The 18,930-nt window shown below is 37.4% G+C and overlaps 1 protein-coding gene across 4 annotated transcripts in view; it reads left to right on the top strand.

Annotated features, from left to right (window-relative positions):
- The window catches only part of AP3B1 (adaptor related protein complex 3 subunit beta 1), a 169,082-nt gene that overhangs the window by 72,879 nt on the left and 77,273 nt on the right, over window positions 1–18,930 (top strand). For all 4 annotated transcript variants that reach the window (XM_086480372.1, XM_086480369.1, XM_086480370.1 and 1 more), the window contains exons 14-15: window positions 5,942–6,051; window positions 15,977–16,153. In XM_086480372.1, the coding sequence (XP_086336498.1) occupies window positions 5,942–6,051; window positions 15,977–16,153 (287 nt within the window). The remainder of the gene's footprint in view (window positions 1–5,941; window positions 6,052–15,976; window positions 16,154–18,930) is intronic.

Raw genomic sequence — 18,930 nt, 5'->3', positions numbered from 1 at the left:
TTCAGAGAATACAAGTGAGATCTACTCTAAGCTTTGAAAAGCAGCATTAACTCCATGTCTACTGGATATATTTTTCATGGCAATCCCAAGAAAGCCTTTATTAGGGACATCACTTCGGCAGCACATAGTCATCCTGTGACCCAAGGATACACTCAAAGCTTTCTCTTACTTAGTTTATGAACTATGAGTCCTCCTTCTCTTCCAGTTCTTCTTGTATCAGAAGTTCCTGAGAGGCCTCAGTGTATAGCTTGGTAGTTTTAATATATGTTTTAATTTTCTAGTGCTCCAGACCTTATGTCCCTTTATGCTTTTCTGGTCATCGACTGTTTAAAATATCTTCCCATGTTGTGTTACAAGGCCATGTCTGCACAGTGCACCTTTTTATATTACATTCAGCAATGACCATATAAAAACTACAAGCTTCAAAGCTTGTTCAATTAATTCTGTTGTTAGTAGATTGTTAATTCTATTACCAGTCTTCTGCTAGATCAGTAGACTCCTTTCAGCGTGTTCAAATGCCCATTTTTTTCCTGTCTTAAATAAAATAATGAAACTATCACTTCAGAATACTGAGTTTGTTACTTAATAACCCTTCTTTCCATGTTCTTGCTTTGTTTTTCTTTTTGCTAAGAAGGAATCACGATAAGAGGAAACAGCTTTTTTTCTTTTATCATAGCTTCTCAATTTAATATTTTCTTCAAAGTAATTCCATATATGTATATACACACACACGCATATGCATGTGCATGTATACAAAGGTCTGTCTCAACAAGATTAGTTTTCTTGGCTGTTTCCAAGCAGTTGTCTAGCAAATAAAATTATCTTCTTGTGCTTACTGTTCTGAAAGACTGCAAAGGATATATTGAGGATCTTTTAAACCTGGCAGCTGGCAAATTGCTTTACCATAGCTGCAGTGTCTTTATTCCTTCTTTCAAGGAGTGAATAGAATGGCATAATTTACATGGTACCTTTCCTCAGGTGGCAGGAAATTACCGATAGTCACAGCTTACTGAACATAAGAAGAGTTTTGGGCATGGCAAGGGAGAAAAAAAGGTATTTAACATGTGTAGGAGAATAAATTTAAGAGTCTTGGTTAATCTTACCTTCCTCCAAATTTCACCCTTAAAGTACGCAAGCAGTCTGTTTGCTGTGCTACTTCCATGGTTCTTGGAAGCCTGGAAGCCATTCTGCTGCCTTTGCATAGTGTGAAACCCAGGCTAGGATGTCCAGCAGGTTCTGAGGTCCCTGAAAGCAGAGGTGGTTCTGCTTTCTTTGCACTGTTTTCTTGTTATGGGGAGTTTATTTGAGTGCAGATGAGAAGTGACCAAATTAACTCTGCCAAATCAAAATAGAATCCTGAAGAACAAGCTTGTGGCAAAACTGCCTTCTAATTCTATGCTTCTCTTCTGGAAAGGCCTTTACTATATATACAACCCAAAAGCCAAGATATTTTGGCTGTATCTGGCACAGGAGCTGTGCCATTAGTCATTCAGGAACTTGGGTGCTGAGAGGCAGAGTGTCATAACACAAAATGGTCTCTTCAGGAGTCAGTGAGGTCCAGCTGGGATAACTCTTTACAGAGCTCTTTGAGTGTCTTATTGTTGAAATTTCTAGTTTCTGTATGTGCTTCTGTGATTCAAATGGGGTTTTTTAGCATAGCCCCCAGCTTCCCTGAGTAGGGGACATTTTGCTTCAGACAAAGCACTCATAAATACGCAAAGAAAATGTCAGGAGCAGTTCTTGACTTCCCCAGAGCCTTGTTTCTGGAAGCCATGTTAAGGGCTGAGATTATTTTCCTTGCTTGTCTGCTGAAGGAAGTACAAAAAGAAAAGTTATTTTGGCTTTTCAGTGTGACATTTGGCATTTGACTGATGCATTTCCTTTAAGCAATTGCCTTGATAATTTTAACTGACTGCTCGCCCCACTATGACATAAAAATGGTTTTAGATATAAGAGACAGATGGGATTATAGGAAGTCTCTTTTGTCTGTCTGTACTGCATATACAACAGATCGTGGAGGTTTTCCTCAGATGGGTGACTTTCATTTTCTGTTGAAAGTTGCAGGTTATGGATAATAGAGAATGTAAACACAGTTGTAGGAAGTATAGCGAAAACAATTTTTTTCCTACCAATCTATACAAATTTGAACAGGCAAGTTATAAAATCACTTGAACTGTTAATATGTCAGGTAACTACTACCTATCTGTTCGAATTACTGTTAGAATGACGGAAAAGAAAACCAACTCCTTGTAGCATTCAGTTTATATGTATTAATGTGGTTTCAGAGTTCTGTTATTTATGTTGTAAGGGTGTAAAAATTAACCAGGTGAAAGCTTAGATATCAGGCAGCTTTGAAAAGCTGAATCTTACTGTTTGTCTGGATACTTAGCTCTAATTATTGACTTGTAACTTTACTTTTAGCTATTTGCACAATCTTCTAATAACCCAAATAATCATAGAATAGTTTGGGTTGGAAGGGACCTTTCAAGGTCACCTACTCCAACCCCCCTGCAGTGAGCAGGGACGTCTTTAGCTAGATCAGGTTGCTCAGAGCCTCGTCCAGCCTGACCTTGAATGTTTCCAGGGATGGGGTATCTACCACCTCTCTGGGCAAATGTGTTCCACCCTCCTCATTGTAAAAAATTTCTTCCTTGTGTCTAGTCTGAATCTGCCCTCTTTTAGTTTAAAGCCGTTACCCCTTTTCCTGTTGCTACAGATTGTACTAAAAACCCATCCCTGTCTTTCTTGTAAGCCCCCTTTAAGTACTGAAAGGCTACAATAAGGTCTCCCTGGAGCCTTCTCTTCTCCTGGCTGAACGCCAGCTCTCTCAGGTTATTCCCACAAGAGAGGTGTTCCACCTCTGACCATTTTGTGGCCCTCCTCTGGACTCGCTGTCCATATCTTTCCTGTGCTGAGGACTTCAGAGCTGGACAGCACTGCAGGTGGGGTCTCAGCAGAGTGGAGTAGAAGGGGAGAATCAACTCCCTTGACCTTCTGGCCACGCTTCTTTTGATGCAGCCCAGGATATGGTTGGCTTTCTGGGCTGTGAGCGCACACTGCTGGCTCATGTCCAGCTTTTCATCCACCAACACCCCCAAGTTGTTCTCAGCAGGGCTGCTCTCGATCCCTTCATCCCCCAGTATGTATTGATACTGGGGATTGCCCCAACCCTGGTGCAGGACCTTGCACTTGGTCTTGCTGAACCTCATGAGGTTCACATGAGCTCACTTCTTGACTTGTCCAGGTCACTCTGGATGGCATCCCATCTCTTGGGTGTGTCAACTGCACCACTCAGCTTGGTGTCATCAGCAAATTTGTTGAGGGTGCACTTAATCACTCATACAGCCTTGCTATGGGATTCAATTGGCCTATTCCTCCCAGAAACAGTTGATGCAGTTTTGCTGCTTTTAGAAATAGATGCAAATTCTAGATTGGATAGATTGGATAAATTTTCCCTTATTAGGCAGGTAGTGGACAAATTAGTCTTCAGTTGTGTGTTTTAGTTTCTTCAAGTGTACACTTAATGTAAGTGGAAGAAAATTTGACTTAACATCAATGGTAGCAAATGTAGTATTTCCAAATGTGCTTTTGAATATTTTTTGGTAATACGCTCCTTGCTAAGGTCTTTTTCTGAGTTTCTGTTATAATGTGGCCAAATTCTCAATTATGAAAAAGTCTGTAATTCAGTCCCCACAAGTTACTCTCTGCTACATTGTTACTACATCATTATTTGGCAAAACGAAAGATTGTATGACTGAATATATTTTAAGTTTCTGGAAAGTTGTCATGCTCAAGGGTCTTCAGTCATTATCCTGCTCAGAACAGTTGTTTCCATATTGCTTCAAAATGTGTTTGAAGAAAACTAGCAGTGAACATTATACTAAGATTTTTACAATGACTTGTGAAAGTTGAAGTTGCTGTTACCTCTTGTGGAATCCTTTGTTGGTAAAGACACTCCTGATCAGATTTTCTGTCATATTTAGTCTTCCATTTTAAGAATTTGATTTGCTTTTTAGATTTATTTGTTATTTACTTTTAGATATAGTTTACACTCTGTTTTGAAATTCTTGCGTTCATTTGTCATTGCCTTGTATGCACTTTTTCTTTCATAATTCTAGCAGAGTTACATATTTAAATTTTCATATTGCTCATTCAGAATGTGAGCTTTATCTCCCCTTTTTGGTTTTGGGTTTGTTTCTTTTGTCTTTGAACCTAAATGTGTGTCTTTTATTTCATGCTTGTTTTAGGGCTTCTTCATGTGCACAAAACAAGCCTTAAAGAGCCTCTTTTTTTTCTGGACTTCGTCAGTCCTTATTCTAATATAAAATCATTTTGGTTTGTTTTTACTTTCTTTTTTTGGTATCTAGACTCATGTAAAAGGAACCATAGTAGTTTACTTGCTTACAATTCTGGTTCAGTTCTTCAAATTTACTCCCACAGATTGTATTAAAATAGTTCCTATGGTGACACTTCATCTACTGCACTTCATTTTACCATGATCAGTTCTACATTGTCAACAAGTGTTTTTAAGAATGACTTCATGTCCACTCAGTTTTTTGGGTTCAGTTTTATTTTGCTTAATCATTCTCCTTGTTAAGTAGTATCACAAAACACTCAATGATGAAGGTTGTCATTACAATGTCCCCACTGTAAATATTCCAGATTGTAATTTTAAAAGTTTGAGAATTGTCTTCTTGTTTTAGTATCTGGCAAAACACAATCTAAATTAAATTGATGTGTACGATTGTGAAAGACCTAGAGGTATGGGATGTAGACTCATTAACCTTTCTTCAAGAAATTAGTGTAGAAGAATGACTGAGATGTCATGTCAAATAAAGGATGACACAAAAAGCTGCAAGCTAAAATTTAAATATTTCAGAGGCTTATGGCATACTGATGCATACTCAGAGCTTTTGAAAAGCCTTTCTGCATAAAGAACTTTGCTTTCTAAAAAAAGGAAGATTATAAAAAATCTAGAGATCTCTTCCCCATACTGTTCTTTTGAAACTTCAGCTTGCTTGATTGAATGAATGGTCCATTGTCAGATTAACTCTTGAAATGTAGGAATAGCTCTGTGATGTTCAAGGAATGGTAGTTAGGCTTTTTCTTTGTTTTAAACATGGATAGTTTAGAAGAAATAGTTACTCCCTTTTTGTAGTATAAATGAAAATTAGAACTATGTTGAACTCTTACAGTAGTCTTTGTTTTCATTTTGGCTTTGGCCGTGTTTGACTTTCCTTACAGCATGAGCTTACCTCCACACCACTGGGTTTTTTCCAGCTTCAAAAATTGTACATTACATACAAGTTGATCAGACTGGGAACGTTACTTGTTATAGTAGTTAAGCATTCCAGTGTATGACTTTGGCATAAATCTTACAACAGCTTGCTATTTAGAAGCTTCATTTCAACGTACTAGAGATTAGGTTGCAGACTTGAGAGAGACTGTTTAGAATGTGAAAAAGTGCAAGGGCAATATTTAGATATTTCTTTTGTTTATGAGTGGGATTTTACTTTTAACATAGTATATTTCTTTGAGAAGTAAACAAGTGTTTGTATTTTTGATTCAGATAGCAAGTTGTTTATGAATATGCATAATTTCAATGAAAAACAGATGCTTTTTCATGGTGTTCCTCAGTTTGAAAAGGAAAAGTACAAAGTGCAGCTTCACTGAAAGGCAATTCAAAAAAAATTATGTAATAGGATGACATTTTTACATTTAGAACATTTCTCTGCCTTGTTTTTGCTGCTTATAACTTGATTCTGGAAGCTGAACTTACATTACTTAGTAGAGTAGTTTACATCTTTGTTACTAAATAAATGGAATTCAGTTCTGCAAAGCATATTTTGAAAGCTGATAATGACTTTTACAACTAGTTATTTAAGGCTTTTTATTTTGCATAAATGCTTTTAAAATTAATAATTTGTTTTGTCTTAAACAGAAATTGTAGTTGCTGAAAGTGTTGTTGTCATTAAGAAACTGCTGCAAACCCAGCCAGCACACCATGGTGAAATTATCAAGCACATGGCCAAACTCTTGGATAACATTACAGTGAGTATTTGTGCACAGTGTCTTATTTTCCTTGTTGACTGATAAAAATCACACCATCTCCTTTGAATTTGGGCCATAGATGGAAATAGATATTTGAGAAATACACCATAATTTGTGATTTTTGACATAAAATACCATTTTTCTTTATCTTAAGAAAGAGGAAAGAGAAGCTGTCAGATGTCATCAGTTTGTGCCTTAGATCTGGGAGGGTATTTTGAAAGGATCCCTGGAAACGTTGAGTATTGCGGTACCATTAGGCCAAGATGAATAGGAGGTTTAGAACATGGAGTGGGTAAGTTGAAAGGAAAATAAGGGCAAAGCAGCACTTAACTTAAGGATTTTCAGCCTATTATCTTACTGATCTGGGGTGGATTTTAAAAAATTTTATTCTAAATCTTTTTCCCTACCCCCAAATCACCTGACCATGGTACCAGACATGCTGCTGTGAGTGTGTTGCAATGTTTCTTGAAGTCACATTTTTATCTTCTGGGTATTTACGATTCTGTGGCATTTTACAGTGAAATTTGCGTTATTGCATATTATGTATCCTTAGATTAGATTGATGTTTAGGTATGTCAATATTTACTTCCCAAGTTCTCCTCACAGTCCTAGTTACTGATAAAACATTTAATAGTCTATTCTAAATTATTGTGTGGGGCTGAAGACCAGAATCTACCTATTGCATCATAACTCAAAGGTGACAGATTTTGATCTGTCAATGGTTATTTTTCTGTAGATGCTATAAATAAGACTGTTCAGTTTCGTATAATTACATGTTTATTGATGATGGAGCAGTAAATAGTTTCTAAATCAGTGAATCTTCTATTTTCCATTGTTGAATTTGGCAATGTTTGGAACATTAAAAGAAAAAGGAAATATGGTCTTCTCAGTTTATGCTTACTGAACAGATTAAACAAATAAATCTTTGGCTGCTAAGAGCTGATGATCAAACATCGTAACTGATTTAAACAAAATATAAGTCTACTGGATTGCTCGTATCCAGAATCAAAAGCAGCTGTTAGATACCGCTGCTAATTATGTATCGAATAAGTATTACCTTTTTTATAATAATTACCTGTTATCAGAATTTTTTTGCAATGTTTTGATTGATAATTGGAATCTCATGAAAAATTATACACATCTTCTGGTGCTTTGCAAAATGAGTTTGTCACCTTATTTCCACATATTGTATAAGAGAAGATAGTTATTTTTTAAATACTCTGTTTAACAGTTAAGAGTTTTGTAGCTATTTTATGCAAATAATACTTCTGAATGAATATTTCAAGTTTTAAATACAGGTAATTTTTTTGGAAAGGAGAATCCTTTTTTAAGTTGAATCAGGGGAAAAAAAAGACATGCAGTACTTGAACTACTTTGAGGTACTCATGTTCTCTGATAATGAGGTTATACAGAATATCAGAAAATGGTGAGTAGTAGAACAGTCTGTGGAACAGAGCAGTCATAGAAATAAACTAAAAATCAGAATCTGAATCTGAATTATGCTTCTTATTCAAGAAGTAAGCAGTGATAGTGATGCTGTAGGCTCTCAGGGATGATTGTTGTACATCTTGTTTTATATTTTTCGCTGTAATTTTTTAATAATGCCTTCCAGAAATTTTTCTTCCTCATATTGGTTAGGACTTTGGATTAAAGAGTAAATTTGGAAGAATATCATATGTATAATTTGAGTGTGATATCATTTCTGAAATAACTTGTGCCTGCAATATTTGAAAATTGATTTATTCCTTCACAGAATCACAGAATGGTTTGAGCTGGAAGTCATCTAGTTCAACCCACCAACCCCCTCAGACACTTCTGAAAAGGATAAGCATTTTTGTACACTTTTAGGAAGGTGGTATTTGGATTATATAATTACTGAGCGTCTGGGTTTGAAATGTCAACATTTAATGAAGCATTACTGGGCTTCCTGAGATCTGTGTGTGTATTTTAAACATTGATCTTACTATGGCAGGAGTGGTTGTGAGTTGACATAACACAGCTGTCTTGGTTTGTGTCTGCTGTAAGACATAGAGACACAAAGCAAGGATTCTTGACCCTTACTACATTGACCATACCACTGTCCTTAAAGGACTCTCGCATTTGGACATAGGAGAAGCAGCCAAATCATATGGTCTTGAATGAACTTGAAAGTAACTGATGGGTTGGGAAGTGTGGGCAAAGAAATTCTTTGGTGCTTCTTAGAGGTGAAATTAATTTCATGCTATGTAAAACACAACTGCAATGCCCAGGGAGGTGGTGGAGTCACCATCCCTGGAGGTGTTTAAGAGACGGGTAGATGTACTTAGGGACATGGTTTAGTGGTGTTGATAGAGCTAGGACAAAGGTTGGACTTGATGATCTTGAAGGTCTCTTACAACTGAAACTGTTCTATGATTCTATGACAGCATGAAGAGAATTAAATACAATTAAAAAGAAAAGCACTTAAGGTAAAAATAAACTTTTTGATTGTTCTGTCATGATTTAGTTTCGGTGGATGGTGAACACTTAGCCATTAAAATAAACAAAATCGGTGTAAACTGGATGCAACACATCTTGGGCTAGTGCTTGAATTTATTTTGTGCATATTGTTATAAATTTAACTTGTGTTAGCCTGAAATTGTGGTTGTCAATAATGAGGTGCCTAAAAATCTTTTGTAGCAATGTTTCTTTCAGGTCATCCAATCTGAAATTTACTCATTCTTGTCATCACCCTTGTCTTCGTCTTCTTCATCTACAGAAGCCATTTAGAAAGTGATAGGATAAATAGTGAGCTAAATATATCTGACCAACTGTAAGAAATAGTAGGAAGTTCAGTTAAAAGCTACCAAGCTCTTGTAAACCACTGGCTCTCATTTACAGTAAAGCTCAGGACTAGATCCATTTCATTGATTGTTTCTTACATATCTGAAAAGAGTACTTATTTTTCTTTGTTTGCTTTTGTATGTTATCTTTTGTACCTTAAAGTTTTATCTCAGGTGTGCCCAGACAAAGATTTATGAGGTCTATTTTGTGTCTGATATTTGTTGAGTACCTAGACCTGTGCATAGTACTGGTTGATGTAGCTGCGTTCCAGCTCCTTTCCTCCACACTTCAAAGTTGTAACTGAGAAATGCATGTCTGAGGGTGTTCTGAGGATATTAAACAAGATTCTGTTTTCAGAATCATAAATATGTTTTCAATTGGCTGTTAATGTGTTAATAACGTTGTCATGCTTTACAATGTAGTGATTTAGTAAGTTGTAGGCCAGAGATCTAAGTTGTGCTAGGTGTTCACTCTGAAGGAGGCTTAATTAGCTTTGTGTGTATAGTTTTTAGAGTGACAGGAGTTTTAAAAGTATGCATGTAGGAAAGGGCTATTTAAAGAAGGATGATACTGATTGGGTCCAAAAGACCTCTTAGTAGAGTATCTCAGCAGCACCAAAACCTGGTGCTTTAGGGAGAGGAATTTAAAGGTAAGAACAATTTCATTGTGATGCACCTCCAATGTACCTTTTTAGACGCTGACTGGAAGCTTGAGTTTGCTATCCACATCATCACACTTACTAATCTAAAAATTCTTATCTCTCCTGATATTCCGTATCTCTGATAAGCCTTTCTGTCTTCTCTTTGTCTTTCTTGATACTTCTGTGGTTTTTGAAATGGATGACCAGAAGTGTGCACAGTAGTCAGGATATGAAGGAGAAATTTTATGTGTATCATTATGAATGATATTCCTTGTTTTGTATTTTTGATCTCACTTTCTTGTCTGCCTTTTAACTTCTGCAGAACATAGACTTAACAATTCTCTGAAAATATTTGTGGTTCCAAGATATTTTTCCCTAGATATAGTTTGGGTCCATCAGTATATGTGTAGAATTTTTTTTTGAAGTCCTGTTATTACTGCTTCAAGGCCAGCTGCATCACTTCGGCCCACTTTTAAAGTATCACTAATAATTAATTCATCTTCAACTGTTCAGACTCTATTTCAGTTTAGATTACCTTGAATAATTTTGTGTCAGCAGATTGTCTCCTCACCAGATAGCCTCTTCTAGGTTACTTGCAAATCTGTTGAACAGCACGTTTTCCCCTGTAGGTCCCTGTGGGATATTTGATGATTGCCTTCAGTTGTAACTGGGTTTGTCTTTTCTAGTATCTAATCCTTTTTTATTCATGACAGAACCTTTCCACCCTTTAAGGATGATGTTATCAAAGATCTTGTTGAGAGGCTTTTGAAAATGCTTTTAGAATATTCTCTCGTCAAATACATGTCATATAGGTGTATAGTCTACTCTTTTAGAAAATCTTTCCCTCAAAACACTGGTCCAGAGTTTGTCTAAGTGCAAATACTTGCAAATTTAATCTGAATTAAGTTTTAAAGTGCATTGGTTAGACTGCACTGAGTAAACCAGATTAACATGAGATGCTTTTATATACATCTGAAGTATGCCTCTTTTGATTTATTTTAGTTCATTTTAGCAATGAATTAATTTAAATCAGCCTAGCAAGAATTAGCTCTGAGTGAGAATGTCTTGAAAGTGTTCTGCATTTGTGTATTTCCCCATATAAACAAGCTGCAGTAGTCTCCAAATTAGTTTCTGCCTTTTTAGAAAAATAATTTATGATGGTACATTGTACCCAGTAGTGATGCCTTTCTGGGTGATGAGAACCCTGTAGTTCTGGTGTGATTTTTCTCCAGACTTTCTCTTATAGTAGTATTAAGGCAGGTTTTTTGCTTTTGATAGCTGGTGAGTTCTGACATCCTTGGTTTTCATTTCAGATTTATTCCTAGTTTCTTCTAGAATGAGTGAGAATATAGAGAAGTCTGAAGTGTTTTCTAATCTAGGGATGAGGAGGAACATTTCTTGATCGGATAAAGACAGAATAAGGAGTTGCAAATTTAGAGGAAAAATAAGATAATTGCATATAACTTTAAAGAGCTTAGTATGTGGGGGAAAACATATCACTTATGGAAGCAATTAAAAATTTCTAATTACTGGTTTGGGTTGGGATTCTAACTACTAGAGTAGGTGACTCGGAGATTTTGACACTGCTCTGTCCATCCATCCAGCAATAACAAACTGAAGTTCATCTGCAGTATTCTAACGTAAATACTGCTTATTGCTATGTTTCTGATATGGTTTCACAGCAGAGGTGGCCTGCTTTCTTTAATTAAGTTATTCTTTCACTCAATGTTGGGAAGCTATCACAATCTGTGACATTCCTAAGTTCATACGTATCTCGGTTCTGCAGGCTTCAGATTCTAGCCACATTCTTTTCCCTAGGATACACTTTAATAATGTATTTTTTACCCCATCTGGAGAATTGCATCCGGTTCTGGGGCCCCCAGCATAAGAAAGACATGGACCTTCTCGAGCAGGTCCAGACGAGGGCCATGAAGATGATCAGGGGGCTGGAGCACCTCCCCTGTGAGGACAGGCTGAGAGAGTTGGAGCTGTTCAGCCTGGAGAAGAGAAGGCTCCATGGAGACCTTATAGCGGCCTTCCAGTACTTCAAGGGGGCCTTCAGGAAAGATGGGGAGGGACTCCTTATCAGGGAGTGTAGCGATAGGATGAGAGGTAATGATTTCAAACTGAAAGAGGGTAGATTTGGATTAGATATTAGGAAGAAATTCTTTATAATCAGGATGGTGAGGCACTGGCACAGATTGCCCAAAGAAGCTGTGGCTGCCCCCTCCCTGGCAGTGTTCAAGGCCAGGCTGGATGGGGCTTTGAGCAACCTGGTCTAGTGGAAGGTGTCCCTGCCCATGGGAGGGGGGTTGGAACTAAGTGATTTTCAAGGTCCCTTTCAACCCAAACCAGTCTATGATTCTGTGATTTTTGAACCTTTGTGTAAATAATGCCTTAATGAACAACTCTCATAATTTGATGATATTTTTACTTCCTCTAGTATCTATGTAACGTTTTAGAATTTGAGAGGAATATATGGCCTTTCGGGCAATGTGTCCTGGGAAACTGTACACTGAACTTACTGAAATAAATATTCAGCTTGAATAAAAAACAATGTAAATGAACTATATAAGAGTCATCAGTGGAGATCCCTTTTTAAAGGGATTTTATGTGTAGATGTTCAAATAATGGAGGAGTCCTTGAAGGTCTACCATTTGAAAACAAAAAAACACTTATCTTTTACTCCTGTTCTTTCCTGTGTACCGTTTTTTCTTGCTGCTAGTCTGACATTTCACATCAACTTCATCCCTCCTTCTATTTCTGATTCCAAGTAAAATTTTAAAAATTGCTACCTATGCAAATTTTATTCTGGATGCAGAAATTAGACCTCATTTGCAATTTGAATATCTCTTCATTTTGTGACAAGTGTGGATAACCAGAACTGGCAATTTTAAGTTGTACTCTAGCCTAGTATGTTGTGTAGTAAGGTTAGAGCTGAACTACAATAGTTTTTAAATTGTGCTGCTTAGAATGAACTGTAAAATCTTCATAATGGCTTTCTGTAACTGGTGTAAGTAATCAGAGTCTTGCTTTGAGGGGAGAGGGTCTGACTGGGCTTTATTTTTTAACAATTTATTTATTTTCCACCAAACAGGAAATGGATTAAAATGGCAGTAGAAGCAGCCTTCTGGTGCTAAGGCTTAAAAAGTGCACTTAACCACTTGCTCAGGGCATATGGAATAAAACATCAGGCAAAGTAATTTACAATCCTGTTTGCCTTTGAGGATAATGCAGAGCAGGACTGAATAATGAAAGTATTATTTCCTGCATTTTTGTCAATTCAAGGTCTCTACTTAAGCTATACTGGAAAAGGCAATGAAGGTCTAGAAGTGGCTTTATTTCTTGTTTGCTGTTTGAATGCCCTGGAAACAACGGCTGCGGGATCATGCACTTGATATTACATGGTTGAGGACTGGAAGACTTAAACAGGGAAAAAGAAGTCTGAAAATATTGCGTGATTTTGACCCCAAATGAATCCAGTGACACAGAAACATTGGGTTCATCAGTTTGACATACACTTTTCATTAAAACAGCTTCTACCCAGGGTTTGATTCAAAAAGTTTCTAATTGATATTGATTCTTGTTGCACAAAATTGTGTTTAATATATACAATATTTACACAGTAAGCTAACCCCCTAGTTGAAAGGCAGAGTCTCTCAAGAAATTTCATCTGTCTTACATTGCCACTGTTTTTCACATTAGGCTTTGTGTAGTCTATTTATTTTACATTCTAAAGCTAGTTTATTACTCTAATAATTACATTTTACAAATTGGGAAGAAAGTTTGAAGAGTAAAACGCTGTGCTTAAATGCACTGTTTAAATAGATTTAAATATATCTCATTGTGGCTTTAAAGTGTAGTCCTGGATTTGGCTAGGAAAAGTACAATACTGATGTTTGTCTTTCCTAATTAATGCTATTGCTGAAATTGGTCTGCTCTGTGAGCTGTTTTTGCATTATGAAAAGACAATGATAGTAAAAGGGATGTTTCTAATAGGCTGCTGGCCAAAATGTGGTACTTGGTGATCTCTTGTAGAATTCTAATATTTTAACAAGTCTTTAATGAAATATTTTAGAAAAATAAATCTAGCATAACTGAAATTTGAAGTTGCCTATATATTCTTATTTAGGGATACCTATCTGTACAGCAGGCAACTTGAACTGCTGAAATACTGGAAAATTTAATGTACCACTCAATTACTATTCTTTAGCACAATTTAAAATAATAGATTGGGAGTGAGGTCTTAATGCAGTGAAACCTTTGGAACATTAGAAATAACCTCTCTCCTTTCTGAAATCAGTGTACAGTAATGGCATCAGTCTTACAATTTTGCAGGCGAACATGTGCTCACTGCATTTAAAGTTTTTAAATTTAGTAGTTGTTCAGTAGCTTGTTCCCCTTTCTCACACTATTAAGTTCCAAGACCATTTAAATTTTTTGTCAATTCACAAAAGAAGAAATCATATGTGTCTTAATCAGTGTTTACGTATGTTTATGTACGTTAAATCACTGTGTTATACCACTCTTAATACATTATGTTACCTCTACCTTAAACATCTTTTCCATGTTTAGAATTGGCATTTATCTCTTGAAAGGATTTGTTGTCATTGTTGTTGGACTCCTCTATTCTGTTATTCCATGTTCTGGTTGCTTTCTGCTTCAGCAGAGGTGATCCTCTGTTTTCCCCATGACATGCCTCTCTACATTTTTGTTAGCAGGAGTATTTGCAACAATGTGAAGTATAGATTCTGTCAGATTTTTATTCAAAGCTGTTCCTATACTTTTTTGAGCAGTAAAACAGTTTAATCGTGAACATTTCTTGTGAACATAATTAGTATTTCTTAGTGGGCTGTTAGGGACTGAGCACCACACTTTGGGAATTGCTATCTTGAACCTTGGTAGTTTACTTGCATGTTACCTTTTATGAATGTAACTGGAAAGCAGTACTTTCAGATTTTGTGTATATACAGGGTAGGATACCAAAAAATAGTTGGTTCCCATAGTAATTCTGAGAAATAGATATTCATATATGAATAAATGACATATGCTAGAAAAGTAATTAAAACATATATAAAAGAGGCTAAGAATTCATGCTTTGAGAACCACAATGCTGAATTTCTAAAGCTTGTTTCTTTTGTGAATCTTACCTTAGGCAGAACTCACAGTGGCTTAAGAGGAAGCTTATTAAAAAAGATCACTGTATAGTGTAGGGGGTAATGGAAAATGTTAGTACAAATTTTTTTAGGGTGGTTTTTTTTTTTTTAGAAAAACTAGCAAAATGAGCTGAAATTGCAGTTACAGTTGGAAGCTTTCCTTCTTTCTAAACTACAGTTGGTCATTTGATAGGATAGAAGAATTACGCTTTTTCCCTAGTATTTCAATATCTGTTGAACAAGAGTCTGTACAGAACGTGAGAGCACTACAGTCTGTAGACACCATGCAAGGCATGATTCTGCCTAGAAGAATTTTCTCAGCACATATTTTCTTCCTTCCTCTCAAGGAAGGAGAACAATATTTTCATGGAGATATGTAACCCAGATGCTGTTTTTAATTTGACCACCAGGTAATATAGGCTAGCTCACTTTAGAGAACACTGTGTGTGTGTTACTTCATTTAACTCCTAACTACTTCTAGCTAAACTCTGTGTGGAGCATGAGCTTCTGTTTCCTTCTATGCTTTTCTGTTTTGTTTTCCCTCCATCTATGGTAGTACTGTGCTTTTGAAGTCAGCACCGTGCACTGGGAGTTCATCTAAAAACTGCTGTTGCCAGTTATTTCAGTGAAACAGTCATGTAGCTCTAAAACAGTCAAGTCCTGTGTGAAGTTTCTGGTCAGTGTTTTCAGTTGAGGGGTTAGATACTATTCAGAAATTGAGAACCCTAATTCTGAACTTGGGTGTCTCCAAAATTCTGTGTTCAGCTCACCTTGGACATTTACAAAAATATGAACCTTACTGTCCTAAAATTTAAAAAAAAAAAAAAAAAAAAAAAAGGAGGAAAGATAGTAATAGTATTGAAGAAATTCCTGTGCTTTTAAAGTAGATAGGCAGGGTTTGGGGAAGAAGACCATTTCTATATGAAAATAGTAAAAAATCCACAGTTTTATTTCAGCATTGTGTTTTAGCATAACCTGATGGCAAGATCCTGGTCACACTTCGAAGGCTTGGATTCTCTTCCCAACTGCTGCCAGCTTGTACTGTGAACATGAACATGTCACTTCTGTGTGCCTCTGTTTCAATTCCTGCTCTGTGTGTCTTGTCAACTTGTAATGTGTGGATTTTGGGGTAGGTTCTGTATCTAAAATTTGTATGAATATTCAGTCTACCACAGTGGCTGTATTGAATAGTATTTAATTTGGGGTCTGTATTTCTTGCATGGCAATTGTCTTTAAACAGTATTTTGTTTTAACTTCTTACTGAACACAGACATGTACAAGTAAGTCTTTGTGAATGTGTTAACTTGAGTGTGCAATGTTTTCTCAGGTTCCAGTAGCCAGAGCCAGCATTCTCTGGCTCATTGGCGAGTATTGTGAACGGGTTCCAAAGATTGCACCTGATGTTTTGAGAAAGACAGCCAAGAGCTTCACTAACGAAGATGACCTTGTAAAGTTGCAAATCTTAAATTTGGGCTCAAAACTCTATCTAACAAACTCAAAGCAGGTAAGCTTACACTCAGAAGTGTACATATTTAGCGTCACGGTAGGTTTTGTACAGTCTGTATAGATCAATGGTGATTTCTTTTATATAAGTAAAGAGAATAAGTCCATATTCTTCAAGAAAGAGAAGCTGAACATCAGTTTTCAAGAAATCTAACATACTAAATCTAACCATGAGTCTTTGAGTATGTGCTGGATTGTTAATATGAATGTAGTTATGAAATCACTGTTTTGCCTCTTTCTTGTGGAAAATGAATTTTTTAATTCACATAAATAGGAAAGATATGTAAATTGCGTTTCTAATACCAAATAGGAGATTTTCCACCTATGATTTGCTGTTTTCTGGATCTAAGACCAGAATTTTCAAGGGTTTATGTCTCTTCATCAATGATCATCTTAAAGATAGTAACTGCTTTCCCTTTTTGTGTATTTCTTACTATTTCAATTTACTCTGTGGGTTTTGATCATCTCTAGTAATAAAGATAATCTAAAAATGTCAGATAGTACAAAAAGGTGAACTTAGATCTCTAGGCAGCTGAAAGCAATAGCTATGAGAGGTGCCAGCTGCCTCATTCTTCTCAGTGACAGCACTGTGAACTTCTTCACTCTCTGGCTGTGGATTATAGCGTCTTGACACTAATTTTTCACTGTAATTCCAATTATTACTGTAAAAGACTGTAAAATAAGAAGATTTTTGATTTATTTTTTTTTCCCCCCAAATGTAGAGGAAGTGTATTGTTTGAGATGTATACACTTTCCTAGGCTGCTAGACCTCTTTATTTTACAACAGCTTGGACACCACAGGATCTTGTACCACTGCAACTGTGATGTCTTCTCATTCCTTGATAGCTATATCTAACTGCAGACTTGATCTGTCTGAGAATTTATTCTGTAGGGCATATGGGATATGAACTGTCTCACCATGCATTCAGATAGGAATAAATTCTTGTCCTTTGCTTATACAGTCTAAAATGGGACAGTAACAAAAGGTGACTTCTTCCTGTCAGTGCTCATCTTAATGAAAATGCTGACTGAGCTGAGGAAAGATTGGTTTGATTACTTGAACAGTCTCCTTTTGGCCCATTGCAGAATATTTACTTATTTTCCATATAATTTTTCTCATTTTACACTGGTTTTTACGCACCATATTTGGCCAAAAATCCATTGCCTACAGGGAGATGATGATTCCTGTAATGCTCTTTTTTCCAGTTTCGCATCTTAATACATTTTAAACCATCATAAGTATTGTGTAACTCTTTATTCAAATACAGTAATGATGATAAAGCAGAAGAAACTGTCTCCTAATATGCCTACTAAATGATGACTTTCATCAAAGGGTGTTTTCCTCTTTTAGTTTTAGGCTGTGGAAAATATGTTGTCTTCTCAAGTGGTCAAGCTATTCATACACAAAGTTGTAACAGGGTAGGTTGATGACTTGGCTTGATTCAAAGCTTCTTCCAAACTAGAATATGATGGGTTTGCCTTCAGGAGCTGTAACAGGTCTGCGTGGCAAGGTTTTGGTAGCAGGGGGGTTACAGGGGTGGCTTCTGTATGAAGTTGCTAGAAATTTCCCCTATGTCGGATATAGCAAATGCCAGCTGGCTTTAAGATGGACCCGCCGCTGGCCAAGGCCGAGCCCATCAGCGACAGCGTTTTTCACCTCTGTGATAACGTATTTAAGAGAGTGAAAAAAGTTGTTGCGCAGCAGGAATTGCAGCGAGTGAGAGGAGTGAGAATGTGTGAGAGAAACATCCTGCAGACACCCAGGTCAGTGCAGAAGGAGGGGGAGGAGATGCTCCAGGCGCCGGAGCAGCGATTCCCCTGCGGCCTGTGGTGAAGACCACGGTGAGGCAGGCTGTCCCCCTGCAGCCCATGGGCGGTGGAGCAGATGACTGCCTACACCCCGGGGAGGGCCCCCACACCAGGGTAGGTGGATGCCTGAAGGAAGCTGTGACCCCGTGGGAAGCCTGCACCGGAGCAGGCTCCTGGCAGGGCCTGTGGCCTGTGGAGAGAGAGAAGCCCACGCTGGAGCAGGTTTGCTGCTAGAGACCCCGTGAGGGGGGCTCACGCTGGAGCAGTTGGTTCCTGAAGGACTGCACCCCATGGAGGAGACCCACGCTGGAGCAGTTCATGAAGAACTGAACCCGTGGGAAGACTCACGTTGGAGTCATGGAGGACTTTCTCCCGTGAGGGGGACCCCACATTGGAGCAGGGGAAACGTGTGAGGATTCCTCCCCCTGAGGAGGAAGAATAGGCAGAAAACAACAGTGTGATGAACTGACCCTAACCCCCATTCCCTGTTTTTCCCCTTGTGCAGCTGGAGGGGAGGAAGGAGAAAAAAACGGAATCAAAATTAAGCCCAGGAAAGGAGGGAGGGGTGGGGGGAAGGTGTTTAAGATTTGGTTTTATTTCTCATTACTCCTCTCTGAGTTAATTGGCAATAAATTACATTTTCCTTTAGTTGGGTCTATTTTGCCCGTGACAGTAAATGTTGAGTGATCTCCTTGTCCTTATCTCAACCCCACAAGCCTGTTGTTATTTTTTTTTCTCTCCCCTGTCCAGTTAAGGAGGGGGAGTGACAGAGTGACTTGGGTGGGCACCTGGCATTTTGGCCAGGGTCAACCCACCACAGGAGCTGGCAACACTCTTCCTATATCTCCATCCTTATTCCCAGGAGTAACTCTTCTTTACTTAATCAGTATTAAAACATTTCTTTCTGGAATGACTTCAGTTCCTGAGAAGTCCAGCCAGTTTTCATTCTAATTTTTCAAACTTGAAGGC

The sequence above is a fragment of the Leptosomus discolor genome, chromosome Z (genome assembly GCF_034619465.1).
Source record: "Leptosomus discolor isolate bLepDis1 chromosome Z, bLepDis1.hap2, whole genome shotgun sequence".
In the NCBI taxonomy this organism is placed as follows: domain Eukaryota; kingdom Metazoa; phylum Chordata; class Aves; order Leptosomiformes; family Leptosomidae; genus Leptosomus; species Leptosomus discolor.
The sequence above is the reverse complement of the archived record's forward strand: the minus strand, read 5'-3'. Positions and strand labels throughout refer to the sequence as shown.